This window comes from Lepidochelys olivacea (genome assembly GCF_965140295.1).
Source record: "Lepidochelys olivacea isolate rLepOli2 genome assembly, chromosome: 2".
NCBI lineage: Eukaryota > Metazoa > Chordata > Testudines > Cheloniidae > Lepidochelys > Lepidochelys olivacea.
Window position 1 is genome coordinate 139,172,226 of NC_140412.1, and position 20,107 is coordinate 139,192,332.

At 39.8% G+C, this 20,107-nt stretch overlaps 1 protein-coding gene across 1 annotated transcript in view; it reads left to right on the forward strand.

Moving 5' to 3' along the window:
• DNAH5 (dynein axonemal heavy chain 5) overlaps positions 1-20,107 on the forward strand; it is a gene marked incomplete at its 5' end in the record, with an annotated part of 254,247 nt that overhangs the window by 214,888 nt on the left and 19,252 nt on the right. The window contains 10 exons of the mRNA XM_084621096.1: positions 81-195; positions 653-843; positions 2,519-2,640; positions 3,251-3,400; positions 6,627-6,872; positions 10,171-10,390; positions 11,134-11,339; positions 13,514-13,717; positions 14,287-14,502; positions 17,409-17,621. Coding sequence (XP_084477222.1) covers positions 81-195; positions 653-843; positions 2,519-2,640; positions 3,251-3,400; positions 6,627-6,872; positions 10,171-10,390; positions 11,134-11,339; positions 13,514-13,717; positions 14,287-14,502; positions 17,409-17,621 — 1,883 coding nt within the window. The remainder of the gene's footprint in view (positions 1-80; positions 196-652; positions 844-2,518; positions 2,641-3,250; positions 3,401-6,626; positions 6,873-10,170; positions 10,391-11,133; positions 11,340-13,513; positions 13,718-14,286; positions 14,503-17,408; positions 17,622-20,107) is intronic.

The following is a 20,107-nucleotide window of genomic DNA, read 5'->3' on the forward strand; positions in this document are numbered from 1 at the left end:
TGCACTCAGTTTAGAGATCTGCATTTTTGTTTTGTTTTGCATTTTCTGCTTTAAGCACAGCCTTTCTCTTCATCTTTCAGTTGCAACAAGAGGGAGCATTCTATATTTCCTTATAACTGAGATGAGTATGGTCAATGTGATGTATCAGACTTCTCTTCGACAGTTTCTGGGACTCTTTGACCTTTCTCTAGCCAGGTAACTAACATTATTGAAAGATCAGCTGACTGTTGTCCCCTTGAAAAGGACTGTTGTAAACTGAATTAGTGTTCCTCCGAAAATGGGGCTTTCCTGCTTCTATTTCATTATGCTATCACATGTGGAAGCAGAGAACTCGGAAAAGAACTTGCTTACCAATACTTCTTAAGCTTTGTCTGTTGATTTTGGTATGAGCAGGTTTTTAGTCCACTATGAGACCATTCTTTCCAATGCAAATAGATCTAGTCAGTGGTAAGGACTCTGATAAGTTGCTTCAGTTTTAGGGTCTGTTTTAGTATTCTGCTGTCTGGTAATATATCTTGGTGACCTATTCATTTTTGAAATGTTCAGGATGGTGAACTAGAACTTCCTGCATACTTGCCCTACTCCTTTCCAGAAAATCCTTTCTATAAACTTAAACCATAAAGGTGCTGAACTACATTTTCCTTTTGAACAGGTCTGTCAAGAGCCCAATTACGAGTAAGAGAATTGCTAATATAATTGAGCATATGACCTATGAAGTATATAAGTATGCTGCCAGGGGACTTTATGAGGAGCACAAATTCCTGTTCACCTTGCTGCTTACCTTGAAAATAGACATGCAGAGAAACAGAGTGAAGCATGAAGAGTTCCTGACACTTATTAAAGGTCAGAAAATCTGTATAAATAGAAAGTGTGCAAATACATTATTGTGCAATATCTATGAGTCATTCTTTTATAGGTACAGTTTTTCCACCTGTCAGATGTTACTGTTTCTGAAAAATCAGAGGAATTAAAGAATGCACACTAAACATCCCGTTTAATGACTCATTATCATATTGTACTGATAATTTATGGGAATAATATTGAACTTCAATAATGTAGGTGTTGGGAATTAAAGAGGTGATAAAAGGTGAAAGAGCAAACTCATTATAGCAGGATTCAAGATGACTTTGCAGTAGGTAGTCCAAGTACTATCCAGCATGCATGTGTTTTTTGGTCAAAGAATTTGAAAAAAGAGACGTGGACACTAAAGGACCCTTGGCTTTTTAGTAAATGCAGAGGGTTCACAGGGGAAGTGAAACTGAAAATAATGTAAAACAATTCTTAATAACCTAAAAAGCTTTTCTGTACAAAAAAATGTTATGACTTTAGTGACGTAACCTCATGCAATTGCCATGTGCCCCCATTGGGAATCTAAGCATCATTCCCTGCCCCCTTTCCCAGGGGATACTGGTCCTGTTTCTAGCCCATTAAGGTAGTAGACTTCACAGACAACACTCTTATGGTTTAAAAGGAAAACTTGTTTCTTTGTTCATGCTGAATCTTGCCCCTCAGGCAGGGCTGACTTTTGAAGGGAACTGAAGGTTGGCTTCAAGGAATGGCAGTTTGTTTGAGGCTGCTCAAGACACAGGAGTGTTAGAAAAAGTCTTCAGGAGGCAAACTAGTAAGCAGAGACGAAATGAGGTGGTCCAAGATGTGTGGTAAATGTACTCATTACAAGACTACAGTTGATACTTGGCTTCTCCAGTGTTGACTAACCGAAGTTGGTGCAAAAGTTTTTATACACAACATAGCTTCTCCTTGCCCATTTCTCTTCAAGAAGTCAGTGATTCAGGTAGATCTTCCTCCTCCATCCTAATCTAGCTTGAAGTGAACTTCAGGGGAGATAAATGACCTTTGGATAATTGAGCTTTGAATAATTTAGTTTTTTCTGTATTCATTTTACACACACAAAAAAGTAAAAATTAAAAGGCCAGCTTTTTTTTTAAAAAATATCTTGTGTAAACTAAGATTTGTCACTTCAATGAAACTAGATTTCAATTTTGACAGGGCTCTTGCATGTTCAAAAATCTTTTTTTCGTGTGTGTGTGTGTGTGTGTGTGTGTGTGTGTGTGTGTGTAAAAAAAACTAGATTTGGTTGAAATGCCTCATGTTTTCAATTCTCAAAGTTTGTTCATACAAATTTAAAGTTTTTCTGATTAAAATTAAATTGAGAACAGACCTTTTGAAAATTTTTAGAGCTTTCATCTACTACAGAAGTAGTAGTGGGGGAAGGGATAGCTCAGTGGTTTGAGCATTGGCTTGCTAAACCCAGGGTTGTGAGTTCAATCCTTGAGGGGGCCATTTAGGGATCGGGGCAAAAACTGGGGATTGGTCCTGCTTTGAGCAGGGGGTTGGACTAGATGACCTCCTGAGGTCCCTTCCAACCCTGATATTCTATGATTCTATGAGAAGTGCATGGAATGTGGTCTCAATATTTAGATGAGTTTTTCCAAAATATTGCTTTTCTGGAACACTCTATTTTTTAAACAGGTTCTAATTATAGCCTTACCCCTCACAGGTGGCGCTTCTCTGGACCTTAAAGCTTGTCCTCCTAAGCCATCTAAATGGATCCTGGATATGACTTGGCTGAACCTGGTGGAACTCAGTAAGCTTAGACAATTCTCAGATGTTTTGGACCAAGTAAGTAACAGTTTCTCCAAAGAGTCCAATAAATTCAGAGCCACCGAGCAACTGATGCTCATTAAGTATTTGACCATGTCCATAGTCATCTGTGAAGAATGGAATGAAATTAATATACAAAATTAGGCTATGAAACAATTAAGGCTATTACACACAATATGCCCACGAAAGAACTCAGGAAAGCAAGTAAATGAAGAGAGGCCACTTAGTAATACATATTTTCTGTCCTCCATCCACAAACACATACGCCCCTTAACATTTTCCCAACTCTCCTCCACTACATAACACAACCTTAACTCTGTTCCCATGGGAGTGCAAGCTTTCCTGCATTCTTAGAGTGCTCTGTTTTTACTGCCCTTCCAAACTCTTTCTGGTGAATATTTGGTACAGTAGTTTGGTTGAGGGCATCAATGCATAGTCCTCTTTTTTTGTACTCAGTCTAAAAATTTGTTTCCTCTAATATCCACAGTAACCCTATAAAAACAAAGATTAATAAATAAACATGGATATGCCTCTAATGTCTGACCTTCATGGAAAGTTTTGGAGTTTGTGTGTTACAGTGTGACTCCTTCTATATTGTGAAATGCGGTTCTCTACCTTATGTGTACAGATTTCAAGAACAGAGAAACAATGGAAACTCTGGTTTGATAAGGAGAATCCAGAGGAAGAACTTGTTCCCAGTGGCTATGATCAATCTCTGGACTGCTTCAGACGTCTCCTCCTTATTAGATCCTGGTGTCCTGATAGAACCATAGCTCAGGTACATTAACCCGTAGGCATATTTTTGTCTGCTCCTCCAGATGTAATAACTTCCTGTAGGAATTGCTTAATTAAATTTGAATATATTTTATCAAATATATAATATAGCATCAGAGTAAAACTTTACATACATAGCACTAAAATTATCTTCTAATAATCCTTGTTCCTTAAACAGCACTTGGGAGTTTTTCAAAGTGCTTTACAGATTTATACTAATTCATACAGCTATCACGGGGGTGATCCCTTTGTGTGATGATCCCTCTTTTCAGATGGAAAAATTGACTGCCATAGAGTCTAAACCTAAACTCAGGAGTTACTGTGCTCAGTTCACATTGCCTTGTCAGTGAAATAGAAATTTGCTTGCCGGCCTCATTAATATGGTAACAGAAATCCTAGCTGCAATTTCATCGCTACCTTAAAGTTTAGCTGAAATCTCTTCCAAAACTTTGAAAAACGTTATTTAAACACCATTCTGCTTATTTGACTTTATATGTTCTTACGTTCTGCCCTGTCTCTCCTTCATGCTATTGAGTTAAACTACATGAGAATCAGATCATTTAAAACCTTTTTTTTTCTTTTTCTTTTTGATATTTGGTTTGAGCACATCCTCATTTCACACTGTACAGAAATGCACCAGATAAGTAGTTTTTGTCCAAATGTTTCCATGGAAAATGAGAAGAGAAATACAGAAATTATATGCTTCAAGTGAAAAATATGTAAATATTTGGATATCCTGGAAATGCTACAGCAAAAAAACCCAACTCTGGTTAGACCCTTTTCCCCCGGGCCACACTCCATCCTGTGGGTGCTGCAAAGAAGGGTGGCATTGGCCCAGAATGAGTGAGTTCATATTAACAGAGCAACGGTGTGAGTATCTGGATCAATGATACTGAGTATTGTGGTGAAACTGCAACCCCTTCCCACCCACTCTCAAAGCCCAGTGGGCACAGGCCCTTGTGAGTCAGTTTCTCGAGGAATCCGCGAGTTTGACACTGAGCAGGGGAAGACACAACTCTCACCTGCTCGTTGTTGGTGAGTTGACAGACCTGTTCAAAACTTGATTTTCTTTTAACCTCTACCTACAGGTTATTCTAAGCAGAGTATCATAGTGATATCTTATGTCCATAGCATATTCATAACCTCCTATTTGTGTTATGCTGTTCTGCTAAATGTGATTTTTTCTGGTTATTGATCTACACTACCAGAGAATCAAATGCGAGGTCAGCTTTCCCACTTACACTGGATCCCACAAGTAGTTTTCTGCCTAACATTAAATTTGTTCTGTTACCTACATATCTCTCAGTGATAATCTCTCTCTCTCTCTGATAAAAGAAAAGTTTGTACGTCTGAGTGCATATGTATGTGTATATCGCTTCTTAAATTTTAGTCCATGATGAAAGCTTTTCAAGAAAAGCAATATGTACAATCTTGAAATGCAAAATCAGCTGTAAACCACATCTTACAGATAAGGCTGTGACTACAGATTCCTTACTGTACTAAGCAAATGTGCTTAATAATATTCTGTCTTACATGCTTGCTCAGAAGCTAGACCTTTTTTTTGAGGTAAAACTTCTTTAACTTTAACTTCTCTGGATTTTGTATAACTGCTCAGATGTGGCTGCTTCTTCTGTACCATCTACATACATAGCACATCCAGTTTTATTATTGTTTGCTTGGATTCCTTCTTCCTTCTCTCTGAGGTTTTAATTTGCCCACTGACTTTCCTTTCTCTCTGAGGAAATTTCAGTACTCTGCCTGGCACTTGGGATCCTTTCAGTTATTTACTGCCTCACCTACCCAAGAAACTGTAGAAATTTTATCCATACTGAGATGTGGAAGGCTGGAATTAAACTCTAGGATGATATTATTACTGTTAAGTTGCGTATATTGTTTCACAGAACTTAATTCTTGGCATTGCAATCCTCTCTGGACTTTTGATACATGTAAAAATTCAGTTCTGGAGTAGATTGATACAAATTTTATTGAAGTTAGGGGACTGATTTCAATACCAGAGCTTAATCTGGTACAGATTATTCCTCTCACAAAAACAGAAATGCCCTATTCATGGTGAATCTAGCTTATCTTGTTATGATCATACAGTACTTGGATTTAGAGAATAAATACAAATTTACTTGAGGGTAACAGTTTTCAAAAGCCTATTATTTTCACTTCTGAAGGGTCTGTCTTTGGAGGCTTCCTTACAGTTAGTTTCATGTGTACTTTGTTTCTTCTCTCCAGTGCTCAATGAGTGACTTCTTTTTAGTTTCAACTGTGGAAACTAAATAAGGGATCATCTAGTTAATTACCCACTGTCTTTTAAATAATTCAAGGGGTTTCGTCCTCCCTCTTTATTGGCTCATGTCTACAACCAGAAGAAATAATTTTCCATGTTTGTTTCTTTCTAGCTGCCAGTTGATCTTAAGCACTAGCCACCTGCTCTTCCGTGACCACCAAGCCATGACTTCCAAGTCATGACTCCTCTGAAGTGCTAATCAATGTTCTTGCTCATATGTTAGTGTTTCCAAATCCTAAAATGGATTTCCAGTTTGTGAGAAATTGTGAAAAACTTGGTTTTGTTATACTTTAGAACAAAGCCAGTTTTTTAAAATATTAAAATGTCTAGTGAAACTGAAGTTTAGCCAGTTCTAGTCCTGAATGCCTTTGTCTCTGAGAACTGACTCATTACTTATTTTTCCTTTTTCTTGTACATTAAACTGGTAGTTATTGTAAATCCAGAACTCAACTGCCAGAGAAGTGATAGAGCAGAGATCACTTCAGCCTAGTTTGAAAGAGCCTTAATTTGTTCTCCATTTATATATTTGCCTACGGCTTCAAAAACTGAAATGGAGTTTGTCCTAAATAGCTTAGAGCCTCTGTGATCTTCCATCTTCCAAATAATACCAGTTATTTTGATTACTACTGTGGCTTTAAAAAGGGGTGGGGGGCACAAAAGCATGATATCTTCCTTCTATGGCAGTCTGATTTTAAATCTAAACTGACCTTTCCTAGATTGCATTTTAGGATGTTGAAACCTCATCTTGTCAACTGTTAATAGGCCACATCATTGCATATGGTGGTTATATATTGACTATCTTACATATACTGTTTCTATAGGATAAAATGTAGTGTTAATTTTGGTGATAAGTTTATGTATAACTTGCAGCCTCAGGTTATAGAAAGCAACATTTGAATGACTATAATAGATGTGGTTGAACTTTTTAATGCAGGCCAGGAAGTATATCATGGATACCATGGGGGGAAAATATGCAGAAGGAGTCATCTTGGACTTGGAGAAGACCTGGGAAGAATCAGATCCACGTACTCCTCTCATCTGCTTTCTTTCAATGGGTTCTGATCCTACCGACTCAATCATTGCTCTGGGGAAAAGACTGAAGACAGAGACACGTTATGTTTCCATGGGTCAGGGACAAGAAGTCCATGCTCGTAAACTTCTACAGCAGACCATGGCACATGTAAGGCAAAACCTGAATTGTTGTTGTTTTGTCACTGCGTGGTTACAACATGCAATGTGTTATAACCCTGAATAGAAACAAAGCGTTCTGATGGAGTGTTGATGCATGTAGATCTAATTGTTTTATAAAAGTAACTTGAATTCCAAAACAATATGCCTGCCTCATACAATGGTAGACTGGGGCAAAAGAGTCTGTGATAAAATCCAAACCAAAGGGTCCTTCACACCATATAAAACCAGTCAATCAAAATGCATGTGACTAATGGGAATTTCATAACTGATTATGACATGACAACTTCACGATCTGACTTAATAATCATTAACTGCTAGTATAGAGGCATTTCATATGATGCTTTTAAATTTATTTTACTATATTGTTGACAAATATTGACACAACGTGTAAACGTTGAGAGAACTTCCAAATTTCATGTCTCTTACAGAGAGCACATTATCTGTTTGTGATTTTCTGTGAAAAAACAAATAATACATAACATAAGAACTGCCATAGTGGGTCACACTGGTGGTCCATATAGCTCAGTATTCTGTCTCTGACGGTAGCCAATACCAGAGATTCAGGGAGAATGTACAGAACAGGGCAGTTAGGGAGAGCTCCACCCCATCTTCTCCTTCTGGCAACCACTCTGGGTTGGGGTTGCATCTCTGACCATCTTGGCTAATAAGCATATAAGTTTGAAAGAGTCTTAATTTGTTCTCCATTTATATATTTGCCTTACAGCTTCAAAAACTGAAATGGAGTTTGTCCTAAATAGCTTAGAACCTCTGTAACTCATCTTCAAAATAATACCAGTTATTTTTATTACTTCAAGCCCCTTTTTTGTGGCTTCAAAAAATGGGGGGGGGACACAAAAGCATAGATGGATTTATCCTCCATGAATTTATATAGTTCTTTTTTTAAACCCAATTATACTTTTGGCTATCAAAACATCCCATGGTAATGAGTTCCGAGGTTAATTTTGTGTAATGTGAAAAAGTACTTCTCATGTTTGTATTAAACCTGCTGCCTGTTAATTTTATTGGATGGTCCCTGGTTTTTGTATTGTGGGAAATGATAAATAACACTTTTTCTATGCACTTCTTTGCACACCATTCATGATTTTATAGACCTCTGCCCTCTTAGTCATCTCTTCGTTAAGATGAACAGCCCTAATTTTTTTAATCTCTCCTCATATGGAAGCTGTTCCATACCCTTGATCATCTTGTATTGCCCTTTGCCGAACCTTTTTCCAGTTCCACTATATCCTTTTTGAAATGGGGAGACCAGAACCGAACACAGTATTCAAGTGTGGGCATACCATGGATTTATATAGTAGCTACATATTTTCTGTCTTATTTTCTATCCCTTTCCTAATGGTTCCTATGATTATATTAGCCTTTTTGACTCTGCTGCACATTGAGCTGTAGTTTTCAGACAACTATCCACAACTGTCTGAGATCTTCTTGAATGGCAACAGCTAATTTAGAATCTGTCATTATATTATATATGTGTAGTTGGGATTATTTTTCCCAACGTGCATTACTTTGCACTTATCAGTGTTGAATTGTATCTGCCATTTTGTTGCCCAGTCACCTCATTTTGTGAGACCCCCTCTAACTCTTTGCAGTCTGCTTTGGACTTAATGCAATGCTTTTTAATATAAATACTCATAGAATGGAAATTATCTGTAAACATTCTGGGGAGGAAAGAGAACAAGGTTTTTATTAATACAAATTAGCAATTGAAAGTGCTCATGTGTAATAGGACTGCAATGCAATTCAAAGGGGAAAATAATACATATATTTTTTGCACAGTAGCAATCCATTTTATGGTAGCAGTGAAATCATTATAATCTTACTACTTCAGCTGAAGAGGAGAGCAATGAGTTAAACTGACACTTGTTTCTTAAATGTATGGACAGCTGAGTCCAGCTCAGAGGCTTTCAGCTCTTTGTGCTCTATTTGGAAGCAGTGAGTGATAGCTGCCACCTTACTCCCAGCAATGTAAAATACATAAAATTAGGAGGCCACCTTCTGGTGATAATTTATCATTATGTAGTGAAGTGACATTATAGCCTGGTAATGGGAAATGTCATAAGGAAGAGACTGCGAATGGGGAAATAAATGTATCTGCAAGGAGTCAGCGTCCCTCTCCCATACCCATAGTCAGCAAAGGGTGAGTAAATATGAAGCCTCATTTCCCTGATGTTTTAGAGGCAAAACAAGAGGGAACATAACTCTCCCAAATCCAGAAGGGGTGTGTGTGGAGGGAGGAGCTGTGGTCCTATACAGTCTATTTTGTTTTAACCCCTATTTAGCACCTCCAGCTTGCTGGGTTGATCAGGTCACTAGCTCATTAGGATACCTCTATCATAGCGTCTGTAATATGTGGGCTGGTTACCAGGTTAGAAGCTTTAGCATGTCAAGGCATGTATTTCTGAGCTCACTGATTTAGTACTTCTAGCCCAGTGGTCTTCAGGAATACTTTTATTGTAGTGAAAAGGAAACAAAACTTCTACTTAATGGAGGACAGCAGGTTCAATGGCTCCACTGATCTGAATCATGGACAGGTCAAGACTCATAACCATCAAAGTTGAGAATCAAGGATATATGTTGGAGGATTAAGTAGGCCTTGTTTTGAGGAGTATAAAAAAGGACACTCAAAGGGTCATCCCCACACATCTGCAAGTGGTAAACTCTCCATTCTTGTCATACTGCATGGGCCATTATTAGCATTTTCTTGCAGAAGGGAAATACTTTGTCAGTCCATCAATGGCTATTAGCCAGAATGGGCAGGGATGGTGTCCCTAGCCTCTGTTTGCCAGGGAATGAGCGACAGGGAATGGATCACTTGATGATTATCTGTTCTGTTCATTCCTCTGGGGCACCTGGCATTGGCTGCTGTTGGTAGACAGGATACTGGGCTAGGTGGGCCTTTGGTCTGACCCAGTTTGGCCGTTCTTATGTTCTTAGTTGTACAATTAGCATGTGAACTGGCTGCCAGCTCTTGAGTTTTACATGGGAAAATATAAAGTTCTAAAAGGCACTAGTTTGAATTGATGAGGACTTGGTGAAGAGTTGACAGGCTTAGAACTGGAATGTGGAGGAATATGTTACTTAAATTCTTCCCACCTTGCTGCACATGAGGTGTTCGACATGTTTGATTACCATGCTGTAAATTAGAATTGTTTGATACATTTCTAATTTTAATGATAAATAAAATATCATTTAGTGTTTTCAGTTTGAAAATAAATTTTAATACCACACAAATGAATATCACATCTTGTTCTCTTCTGTCGCACTAGGGAGGATGGGCACTTCTTCAGAACTGCCACCTAGGACTTGACTTTTTGGATGAGCTGATGGACACTATTATAGAAACTGAGACTGTCCATGAGGACTTCCGCTTGTGGATGACCACTGAGGTTCACCGACAGTTCCCCATTACCCTTCTTCAAATGTCCATTAAATTCACCAATGAACCTCCACAGGGACTCAAAGCTGGTCTGAAGAGAACATATGGTGGTGAGTGAAAAAAATCAACAGGGAATAAAATATAGTTTTTAGCGGTACACAATTAAATAGGCCCTTCCTTCCAGCCCCACCTATGTCACCATGTGATCATGTTGCAGTTACTGGTAGAATCAGGATGAAATTTTGGACATTGGCTGCAGACCTTATCTGTTGAAGCTGATAACAACAAGAGTTGTGCATGTTGATTCCAGGGCACAACTTGGCCCTAAGATGAAGCCAGATGTTAAGAAAATTGAGAGAAATTGGAGAGCTGCTGAAGTTATGTCTGAACTCATCTGATATAAAAACAGGAATATTTTTTCCACAAACTATAACCTCCAGTGTCTTGTTTAAAAATGCTTTTTAACACCTCATTTAATAATTGAACACCCTTTCACTTTTTATGATGAAAGGCCATATGCTGATTTTTATCATGCCAGAGCGATGATTTTTAATTGCTTTTCTGGGAACTAAAAAGTTGTGTCTCCTGTCCTCAAAGGGCTTGTTACGATAAATGCACCAGATGTGCACTGTAACACGTGCATTTATATTTCTGAACTTTATGCTAACTTGTGCTACCTAAAAAGAGGTAGCATACTTTCTCCAGACTAGAGTGCTTTGTGATATAGTAAATGCATCTCTGGAGAGATTCAAAGCTAACTAAGTACCACCACCAGAGGTATTTTAGTAATGGATCATGCTGAAACTAAAATGCTGGTAGCTTATGGCTTGTGATGTCCACTTTTTTCCAACAGGTGTGAACCAGGATCTCCTGGATGTCAGTAACATGGTGCAATGGAAACCATTATTATACGCTGTTGGTTTCCTGCACTCCACAGTTCAAGAAAGACGCAAATTTGGACCACTAGGTTGGAACATCCCCTATGAGTTTAACGAGGCTGACTTTAATGCCACTGTGCAGTTCATCCAGAATCATTTAGATGACATGGACATCAAGAAGGTACTTAATTCAATAGTTTGGGTAACTGGAATATTATGGATACTTCCAAACAATTGAAATACAAACATAAATGCTAGATCATAAAAAACTTGTTCTTTAACTCTAGATATATTGAGTGCCCACAGCACTGAAAACACTTGTCTACATATGTTGAAATACAAATGCAACTGCTCAGCGGGGGATAACTTTTAAAATCCGTTTTTTAAGCGTCTGTATGTTTTCTACTTATGCTTGTGGTGGCTACTTTTTTATTAGTCCAAAAATATATATAATTAGGCAAAAAAAAGGGGAGCTGTAAACTGCAGCAATATTTGGGGCCTAGTAGGCTTGTCCCAGTTCCAAGCCTAACTGTAGAAAGTGACTAACAATTCACAAAATGTTAAAATAACCTATAACAATAGATGTTGGTGTGGGGGGAAAAGTGTACAAGAGAAACAGACTGAATTAGTCCAAACCAAAAGGCTTACTGGTATAACCCAAGGTCTGTGAGATTGTATTTGCTAAAGAAGGAAAGTGTGGGACCAGAAATCAATGACTCAAAATTGGTGTGTTGGAAAATAGATGTAATTGGTGGACAAAGTAATGAGGGGAAGGGCTATTCCACACATTGCTCTCCTTTTGGGATCCTCAGAAAGACTTTGGGGGAGCAAGAAATTAGGAGACTATGTCTGACTGAAAGACTTGCAAACAGGATGGAGCGAGTGTTATCATTATCATGATATCACTTTATCTCCTAGAACCCCAGAGTCCACCATGACACTCTTGGGCCTTTGTCATCCTAATCCTGAGATGTCCTGACCAGACTGAGGCAGAGTGAGGGACTCAGATGACACTATTGGCTCCAGCTAACCCCCAAACGCCACTGGGGATGTGAGACTTTTTCACCCCCTCCTGGTGCATCCTTTTCCTTCCCCACCTTATTTGTTCTCTTTCCTATTTCTCTCCTCTTGCCTTCTGTCTAAAAAGAGTCTGGCTTAGCTGGCCAAAGCTATATATTTTACAACACTGCTGCAAGCCTGTGAGCAGAGGGGCAGCTAAAAGCAATGCTTTACCTGATGCTGGTGTAAGTTTGCCAGGTCTCAGAATGGCTGATAAAACCAAGTGTGATGCCTGTGTTTTTCCAGCATTGAGGTTGCAAGTGAGAGTCAACACCAAATATAGAAACTGCTTTATTTTGCTATTCTTTTTCTCTTCCCTTTTGCACGTGCTTGACTTGTTTTGTTTTCAAGAAAAAAGGACCAGACTTTAGCAGCAGCAATAAGAGATCCAGGCTACTGTGAGATAGTGTTAAATGGCTAAAAGTTGTTTTTTGTATTTCGGAATAATGTTCCGTTTTATAACAAATGTTTTAATAATATAGTTCAATTATGTCTGATTTAATGGCATTAGCACTTGCTTTTTGACGTTATCTTCATAAGTCAGTGCTTCACATAAAGCAGTATCCATGCACGCCCCAATTTTGGGGAATGGGTTGGATGGCAAGCTGTACATGTGCATCTATGAGGAGAGTATCAAATTTAGGAAAATGTTATTTGAAATTTGATGGTACTAATTTAGTGAAAGTTAAAGGTGCAGATGAATTTTCTGAGCCCCAATATATCCCCTGCCTAAAAACCAAATACAGTGGGATATCAGAGGAGTTAGGAGTCTATAAAAACAATCCTAATTATTGCTGCACTGCAACAGTGGTGGATTTTGTTTAGTTGACCTAAGCAGAAAGCATATTACGACTGACCAGCTATTCCAGGTTTCTGTGGCCTTCCTGTGACACTCTGGCAGCAAAAAGGGACTGTAAAGCTGGCTTACCTAGCCTCCTGAAGATGTCTCTGGATGGGAGAATCCAAAACAGTGGAGTGAACCATAGCTGCCTCTCTGGCAAAGCTCATTGCCACTTCCATTGTAAATGGCATGGTTGGAGTGAAGCTGTGACACAGGTATCCCAGCTGCCAAAACAGCCCCTTGTTACTTAAGCCGCTGTAAATTGCGTGAGGATTGAGCTGGCCTCAAGCAGGGGAACACAAGGGTAGTGTAAAGTGACTTTTGCCCTCAAGAGGGTTAGATGATCTGGGCCTATATACAATACTGTATGTATACAGACACACAAAGATGTCAACAGAGCTCTGCATGAAATTCAGGGAGGTTTAGCCACAATTAATGTTTGCATGTTGTTTTAGGGCATCTCCTGGAATACTGTTCGCTACATGGTAGGTGAGATCCAGTATGGAGGCCGAGTGACTGATGACTATGACAAAAGACTGCTGAACACATTTGCTAAGGTCTGGTTCAGTGAAAACATGTTCAGTCAAGACTTCTGCTTTTACAAAGGATACAGCATACCCAAATGTACCACAGTGGATCAGTACCTTCAGTACATACAGGTTTGTACACGACCAAGCTCTTACCAAATGAAAACAATACTAATAAACAGTCATCCAAGTTCTTTCTACCCTTCAGCATCTTCCTTTAGTTTTAGTCTAAGCAGATTTTTCTCCTGTCGGCAAACTTGCCTCAATGTCTGCTAATGAAGGAGTGATCGCGCTGTTCCAGTAGTTCTACACTTTATTTTTCCTTTTAAGTCCCTTCAGAGAAGTACCGTCTAGAGAGACCATTATCAAAGGAGAAATAGAGAATAGGAGTCCAGGCTCTTGGCACTTCCTCACAGGAGATGTTAGGAGAATCTGAAGTGGAAAATGACTACTCAGGCATAAGGGGAAGTTGCATTCTAAGTAGTTGTAGTCAGTAGGGTTTGTGCTTGCACTAGGTTTTAGGAAGCATTGGATTCTTTGCATTGAAGACTGCTAATTGAGCATCACAGGATGACAAAATTAGGAAAATAAAGCTTTTTTTATTTTATAGGATAGTAACTGCTTTTATTCCTCTGGCTTTTTTACAGCTGGTATTTGTGAACTTTACCTCCAATTACAATTCTTTGTGTTTGATCATCTAGAGCCTGCCTGCTTACGACACTCCTGAGGTATTTGGGCTGCATCCCAATGCTGATATCACTTACCAGAGCAAGCTTGCCAAGGATGTGTTGGATACCATCCTCAGTATTCAACCTAAAGACAGTTCCAGTGGACGAGGCGAGACTAGAGAGGCGGTGGTAGCTAGATTGGCGGATGATATGTTGGAGAAGCTACCTAATGATTATGCACCATTTGAAGTGAGTTTATGAAATCCTGTCAGAAATCACATCTGCTCTGTCTTGCCTGATGTATGTGCAAAAAACCAAGAAAAGTCCCATATAATCTTCTTGAAAAGCTTTTGTGAATCCATTTACACTGACAAATGCTTTAAAAATATCCACTGAGGAAGCCTGAATGGGATGTAAATGTTCATAGTGAAGTTGCTAAAATTGTACTGATGGGACATTATTGATTTGCTAAAAATTAAACCACTTGTTGATTTTCCATTTACACTGAGGGAGATCAGCAGTTTTCATCAGCTAAACTAGGTAACGTTGTGAGAGAAAACTTGTGCTGTCTTTGTAAATGAAAATTCCTAAATCTTGTTACCTTGCAGTTCAGCATAGAAACCGCAGATACGTGTAGTAATTTATTTTCATACATTATAGTGTTTCTGTGGAGTGAATGGCTCACGGGATTGACAATGGTGTGGATGTGGGTGTGAGTGAGCGAAATATGTATTTATATTTTATGTGTGCATGGAACTTTTCATCTTACCTACAGTGGTTCAAACCCAGGGAAGTTAACTACTGACTCAACAACTATGCTTAGTAGCCCAATTGCGATGAATTTGGTTTCAGTTATGGTTGCAATAGACACTTTCTCACACTGTGCAGAGGAAACACTGCCACTAACTTACCCTCCCCTAGCTAGCATCCGGGGAATCAGAATGGAGAATTTAGGAGGGGAGAGTGAACAGACAGGACCGTAGTGGCATGTGCCTAGATGCACACGCTGCACAGTCAGTGTACATGTGTATGTGTGCACGCTCTTATTGGCTGGGTTTGGCCCAGCTCTTTTCAAGTATAGTTATTCCCTTGTCCATTATCTTACTTGTGCTGTGTTCCATCAGGTCTGATGTAAGTGTCATCTCACAATAATTAGCACCAATGATGACAAACCTTCCAGAAATGAGGAGCCACCCATTCTAATTTGAACTGCTGAGCCAGTGACCTCCCACAGGCCTGTGTCTTGGCATCAGCTCAGCACACTGAAATTTCTGAGCTAATGATCTCACAGAAGCCTGAGCACTATTACCTCAGCAAGCCATACAAGCTGAGATAGGAAACTTTTCTGAAGCTTGAGACTTGATATCCAATCAGAGCAGTACTTTTGAGCTCACAAGACTTGTGCTCACCAGCTCACAAGACTTTTGTTATCCCCCCCGGAAAGTTTGTAGTGCTTAGGCTGAGGATTCACACATTTTTAAGCTTTCACACAAGCCCAAAAGCTAGAGGTGCTCAACCAGTAACCTCAGAGAGGGCTGACCCTCATCCCAGCAAGGTAGGAGGAGTACTTACCCAGTAACCTTAAAAAGCCCTGTGTCGCCACATAGACCCCAATGGTTAAATTGCTGAGCTAGCGAGTTTACAAAGCCTTGTCTCTTGTAATCTTTCTCAGGACGCTAGAGATGTCAAACTAGACATCTCACAAGTTTGACCCTTATCAGCTCAATAGGCTAGAGAGGCTGAGCAGGGTTTAAAGGGACAGTGTGGACAAGTGCAGCACCCCTTCCTCTGATAACACCTTCACTTCCTCTGTTGGGCATTGGAGAGCTCATCTCTGTCAGAGCTGCTGTTCTTCCTGCTTCCTGCTGTTCTTCAGTCAGCTTCTATTTTAGCACTACCATGTGCCTATGTGTTGGGTGTTCACGCTACTGTTTCAGCCACTTCTTTACATTTACCCTGAATGAAAGACAGAAGCTGTGCTCAAAGCTGCCTCGTCAATGGGAGGTGAAATTAGGACTCAGGAGGTGACTCGTATCAGGATGTGCACACTGCCCTGAAAGGTCATTATCAGGTTCATTTAAAAACAATTTTCCTTAACTATGTTATAACCACCATCACAGAGGATATAAAATGAAGTTTTAAAAATTAATTACATTTTCACTCTTCATGCTGATTTCTCATTTTGGCTTCTACAAAGTTATCATGAAAAGATGCAGAACTTATTTTTATTAGAATATGAGATTAATAGTGTGATCTCCTTTGACCCAAGTGGCTGGTCAAACTTTGTGGCCCTGCGCCTTATTTCTCCGTAGACAGAGAAAATAGTGACAGAATCAGGTATTTTCTTTGATGCAATATTGTTTATTTGCAAAGGTGATACACTGAGTTGTCTTTCCCTGAACACAGTGGGGAAAAAATCAGGAGACAGTTCTTTTGCTCACTGTTCCAAATCTGCCTTTCCAGCCAGTATGCGTGTCCGACAAGCTTCCTCTCTTAGCTGCCTCCCAGGGTCATGTTACCAGTGCTTCTGTTGTGGTCTACTTAGCTTCCTGACAGCTTCTCTCTCTCCTCTCTACTTTAGCACTACTATGTACCTATGTGTTGGGTGTTCATGCTACTGTTTCAGCCTCTTCTTTACGTTTACCCTGAATGAAAGACAGAAGCTGTGCTCAAACCTTACCACGGTTTAAGCCAACCCACAACAATACTATTAGAGTAGAAGGGTAGAGTTTTGTGGCGTTTGGGCTTTTCCTTAAGTTCTCAAACTAGAGTCAGGTTTTGGTGCAGAGTTGCTCCCTGGGAACCGGGCATTGGTATTCAGGCTAAGATCTCTGAAAGAGGGAATTGTCTACAAGTTGCCGTGATACTTTCTAGTTCAGGGGTGGTGGGTAGAGTGTACATAAATTATGTCAGGAATATTCCTGGACTCCACATCACTGATGTCTCTTCCAATGGAGAGCTGACCAACAAGGGCCTTGTAATCTGCTACTGCTTGGGTCGGGGTGACAATACCTACCTACCTGATTACCCTTACTTATAACCATCTAATGAAAACGATTTGATCTTTCCATATATTGGTATCTAACTTTGCCATAAAGTGAACTTTCTCTTGATTTCTCTGTGAATATCTACTTTGTTTGGCTTTCTCTTGACAGGTAAAGGAAAGGCTGCAGAAGATGGGACCATTCCAGCCTATGAACATCTTCTTGAGACAGGAGATAGACAGAATGCAGAGGGTTATCACCTTAGTGCGAAGCACTCTGACTGATCTCAAACTTGCCATTGATGGGACCATCATCATGAGTGAAAATCTGAGGGATGCTTTGGATTGCATGTATGATGCAAGAATTCCTGCCCATTGGGAAAAGGCAGGTGTTAAACTGTTTAGAGTCCTCGGTCAATGTTGCATTTTAAAGACTAAAAAAATGACATACTCAGATTATTAATCATCATTAATATCCAATATGTTAACATCCTTTAATTTAAAAAGGGTTAATGTATTTTGTTCAACCCCTTTTTGAAAATATAACCCTGAAGTGCTAGATCTCAGTGATAGAATGAAGTGCTAGATCTCAGTGATAATATGAAGTCATGGTCGTGACTGCATTACCAAATTTGAGAGAGAGCTTTCAGCCGAAGAGTGGAGTTATGGGATTGTACAGGGTGTAAAATAGGACAGAATCTGATCATATATCCCCCTTTCTTTGCCCCCTTTCTGACTTACTTTGAAAACTCCTTTTGGTCTAAAACTTCTCATACCTTGTTGGCCAGAGAAGAAATATTTTTTTCTGAAGTATTAGGTAAACTGTAGAAGGGCTGGCCATGCCATCTCAGGTAAGATTGAGTTCCATTTTATACTTAGTGCAGATATTAATCCTCTTAGGTATGAAAAATACAATGTATCATGACTGCACTTTTTGGGTACAGAATGCATTTTCTGAGAATTTGTAAATCTGTTAATTTGAGTTTAAATTCTGGATCCATTAAGAAAATCAGTGTGTCCCCTTTTTATCTTATTGTCTAGAAACCCAGGGCAAGTACAAATGATATCTGGGCAAATAGCTGATTAGCTTGCCTAAAATTAGGTGATACAGCAGATAATTTGCCTGCACAGCATGTGAACAGCTCATTGTATTTTGATCCAGGTGATTAGGTAATATTTGGGTCTTGAGAGTTGTTTCAGTGGGGACCAAAAATGGATATTGGAGTCAGGCATTTCATTGATGCAGTTTTGTTTATTTACAGAGAATGTAGATATACTCATGTTTCCTTGATAACAGTAGGAACAAAACAGGAGACAGTTTCTTTTTTGCCAGACAAAAGACTATATTTTATATATACATACACACATATACATAGTATAAGCCAATAGCTAACAGTGATAAAAGGAAATAACTTTCTATGCAATGCATAACTTGTGGAACTCACTACTACTATTAGGTTATTAATGATGCTGAATTCTTTGTGAGACTCAAAGTAGTAAGCCTCATTCCAGTCAGCACTCTATCCAGAAGTGCTCTGAGCTTTTCTCAGGATCATGCTGCAAGTGCTTCTTCAGCTGTCTCTGGGGTTTCCTTGCTGCCTTTCATGTATTTTTCCATGGTGTTTTTGTTCCTCTCTGTCACACACACCTCCACCAAACAATACAGTAACTCCTCGCTTAACGTTGTAGTTATGTTCCTGAAAAATGCTACTTTAAGCGAAACAATGTTAAGTGAATCCAATTTCCCCATAAGAATTAGTGTAAATGGGGGGGTTAGGTTGTAGGGAAATTTTTTTTTGCCAGACAAAAGACTATATATATATTATCATTGCAACATATATATACACACACAGTATAAGTTTTAAACAAACAGTTGAATACTGTACACTGCAATGCTGATTGTGAAGCTTGGTTGAAGTGGTGGAGTCAGAGGGTGGGATATTTCCCAGGCGATGCCTTAATGCTAAATGATGAACTAGCACTTGGCTGAGCCCCTCAAGGGTTAACATACTGTTGTTAATGTAGCCTCACACGCTACAAGGTACTACAAATGGAGGGAGGGGAGACAGCATGGCAGAGAGAGACAGAGACACACACCATGTGTGTGAGAGAGAGACGCGCATTGCCCCTTTAAGTACACTGACCCCACTCTAAGTACACTCCTTTTTAAGTAGATCAGCAAGTTGAGACAGCAGCTGTTGCCAGCAAGCTCCCTCCATCCTGAGCCTTGTCATGTCCCCCACCCCTGCTCTGTGGAAATGGGGTACAGGAGTGGGGGGCAGGAGTGGGAGGGGGCAGGGGACACCCTGAGATTAGCACCCCTCTCCTGCCCCCCTGCACAGCAAGCAGGAGGCTCCGGGGAGCAGCTCCAAGGCAGAGGGCAGGAGCAGCACACATCAGTGCCTGGAGGACAGCTGAACTGGCAGCTGAACTGAGCAGCTGTTACACAGAGAATTTAGGAAAAAGAAAAGGAGGACTTGTGGCACCTTAGAGACTAACCAATTTATTAGAGCATAAGCTTTCGTGAGCTACAGCTCACTTCCTCAGATGCATATCGTGGAAATTGAGGAAGTGAGCTGTAGCTCACGAAAGCTTATGCTCTAATAAATTGGTTAGTCTCTAAGGTGCCACAAGTCCTCCTTTTCTTTTTGCGAATACAGACTAACACGGCTGCTACTCTGAAACCAGAGAATTTAGGGGAGCTGATAAGGGGCTGCTGGTCCACCCTGGATCCAAGCCCCTACCAGCTGGCTCCAACGGGCTGCTCTTCCTGCAAGCAGTGGACAAAGCAGGCAGCTGCCAAACGACGTTATAAAGGAGCACTGGGCAACTTTAAACGAGCATGTTCCCTAACTGATCAGCAACATAACA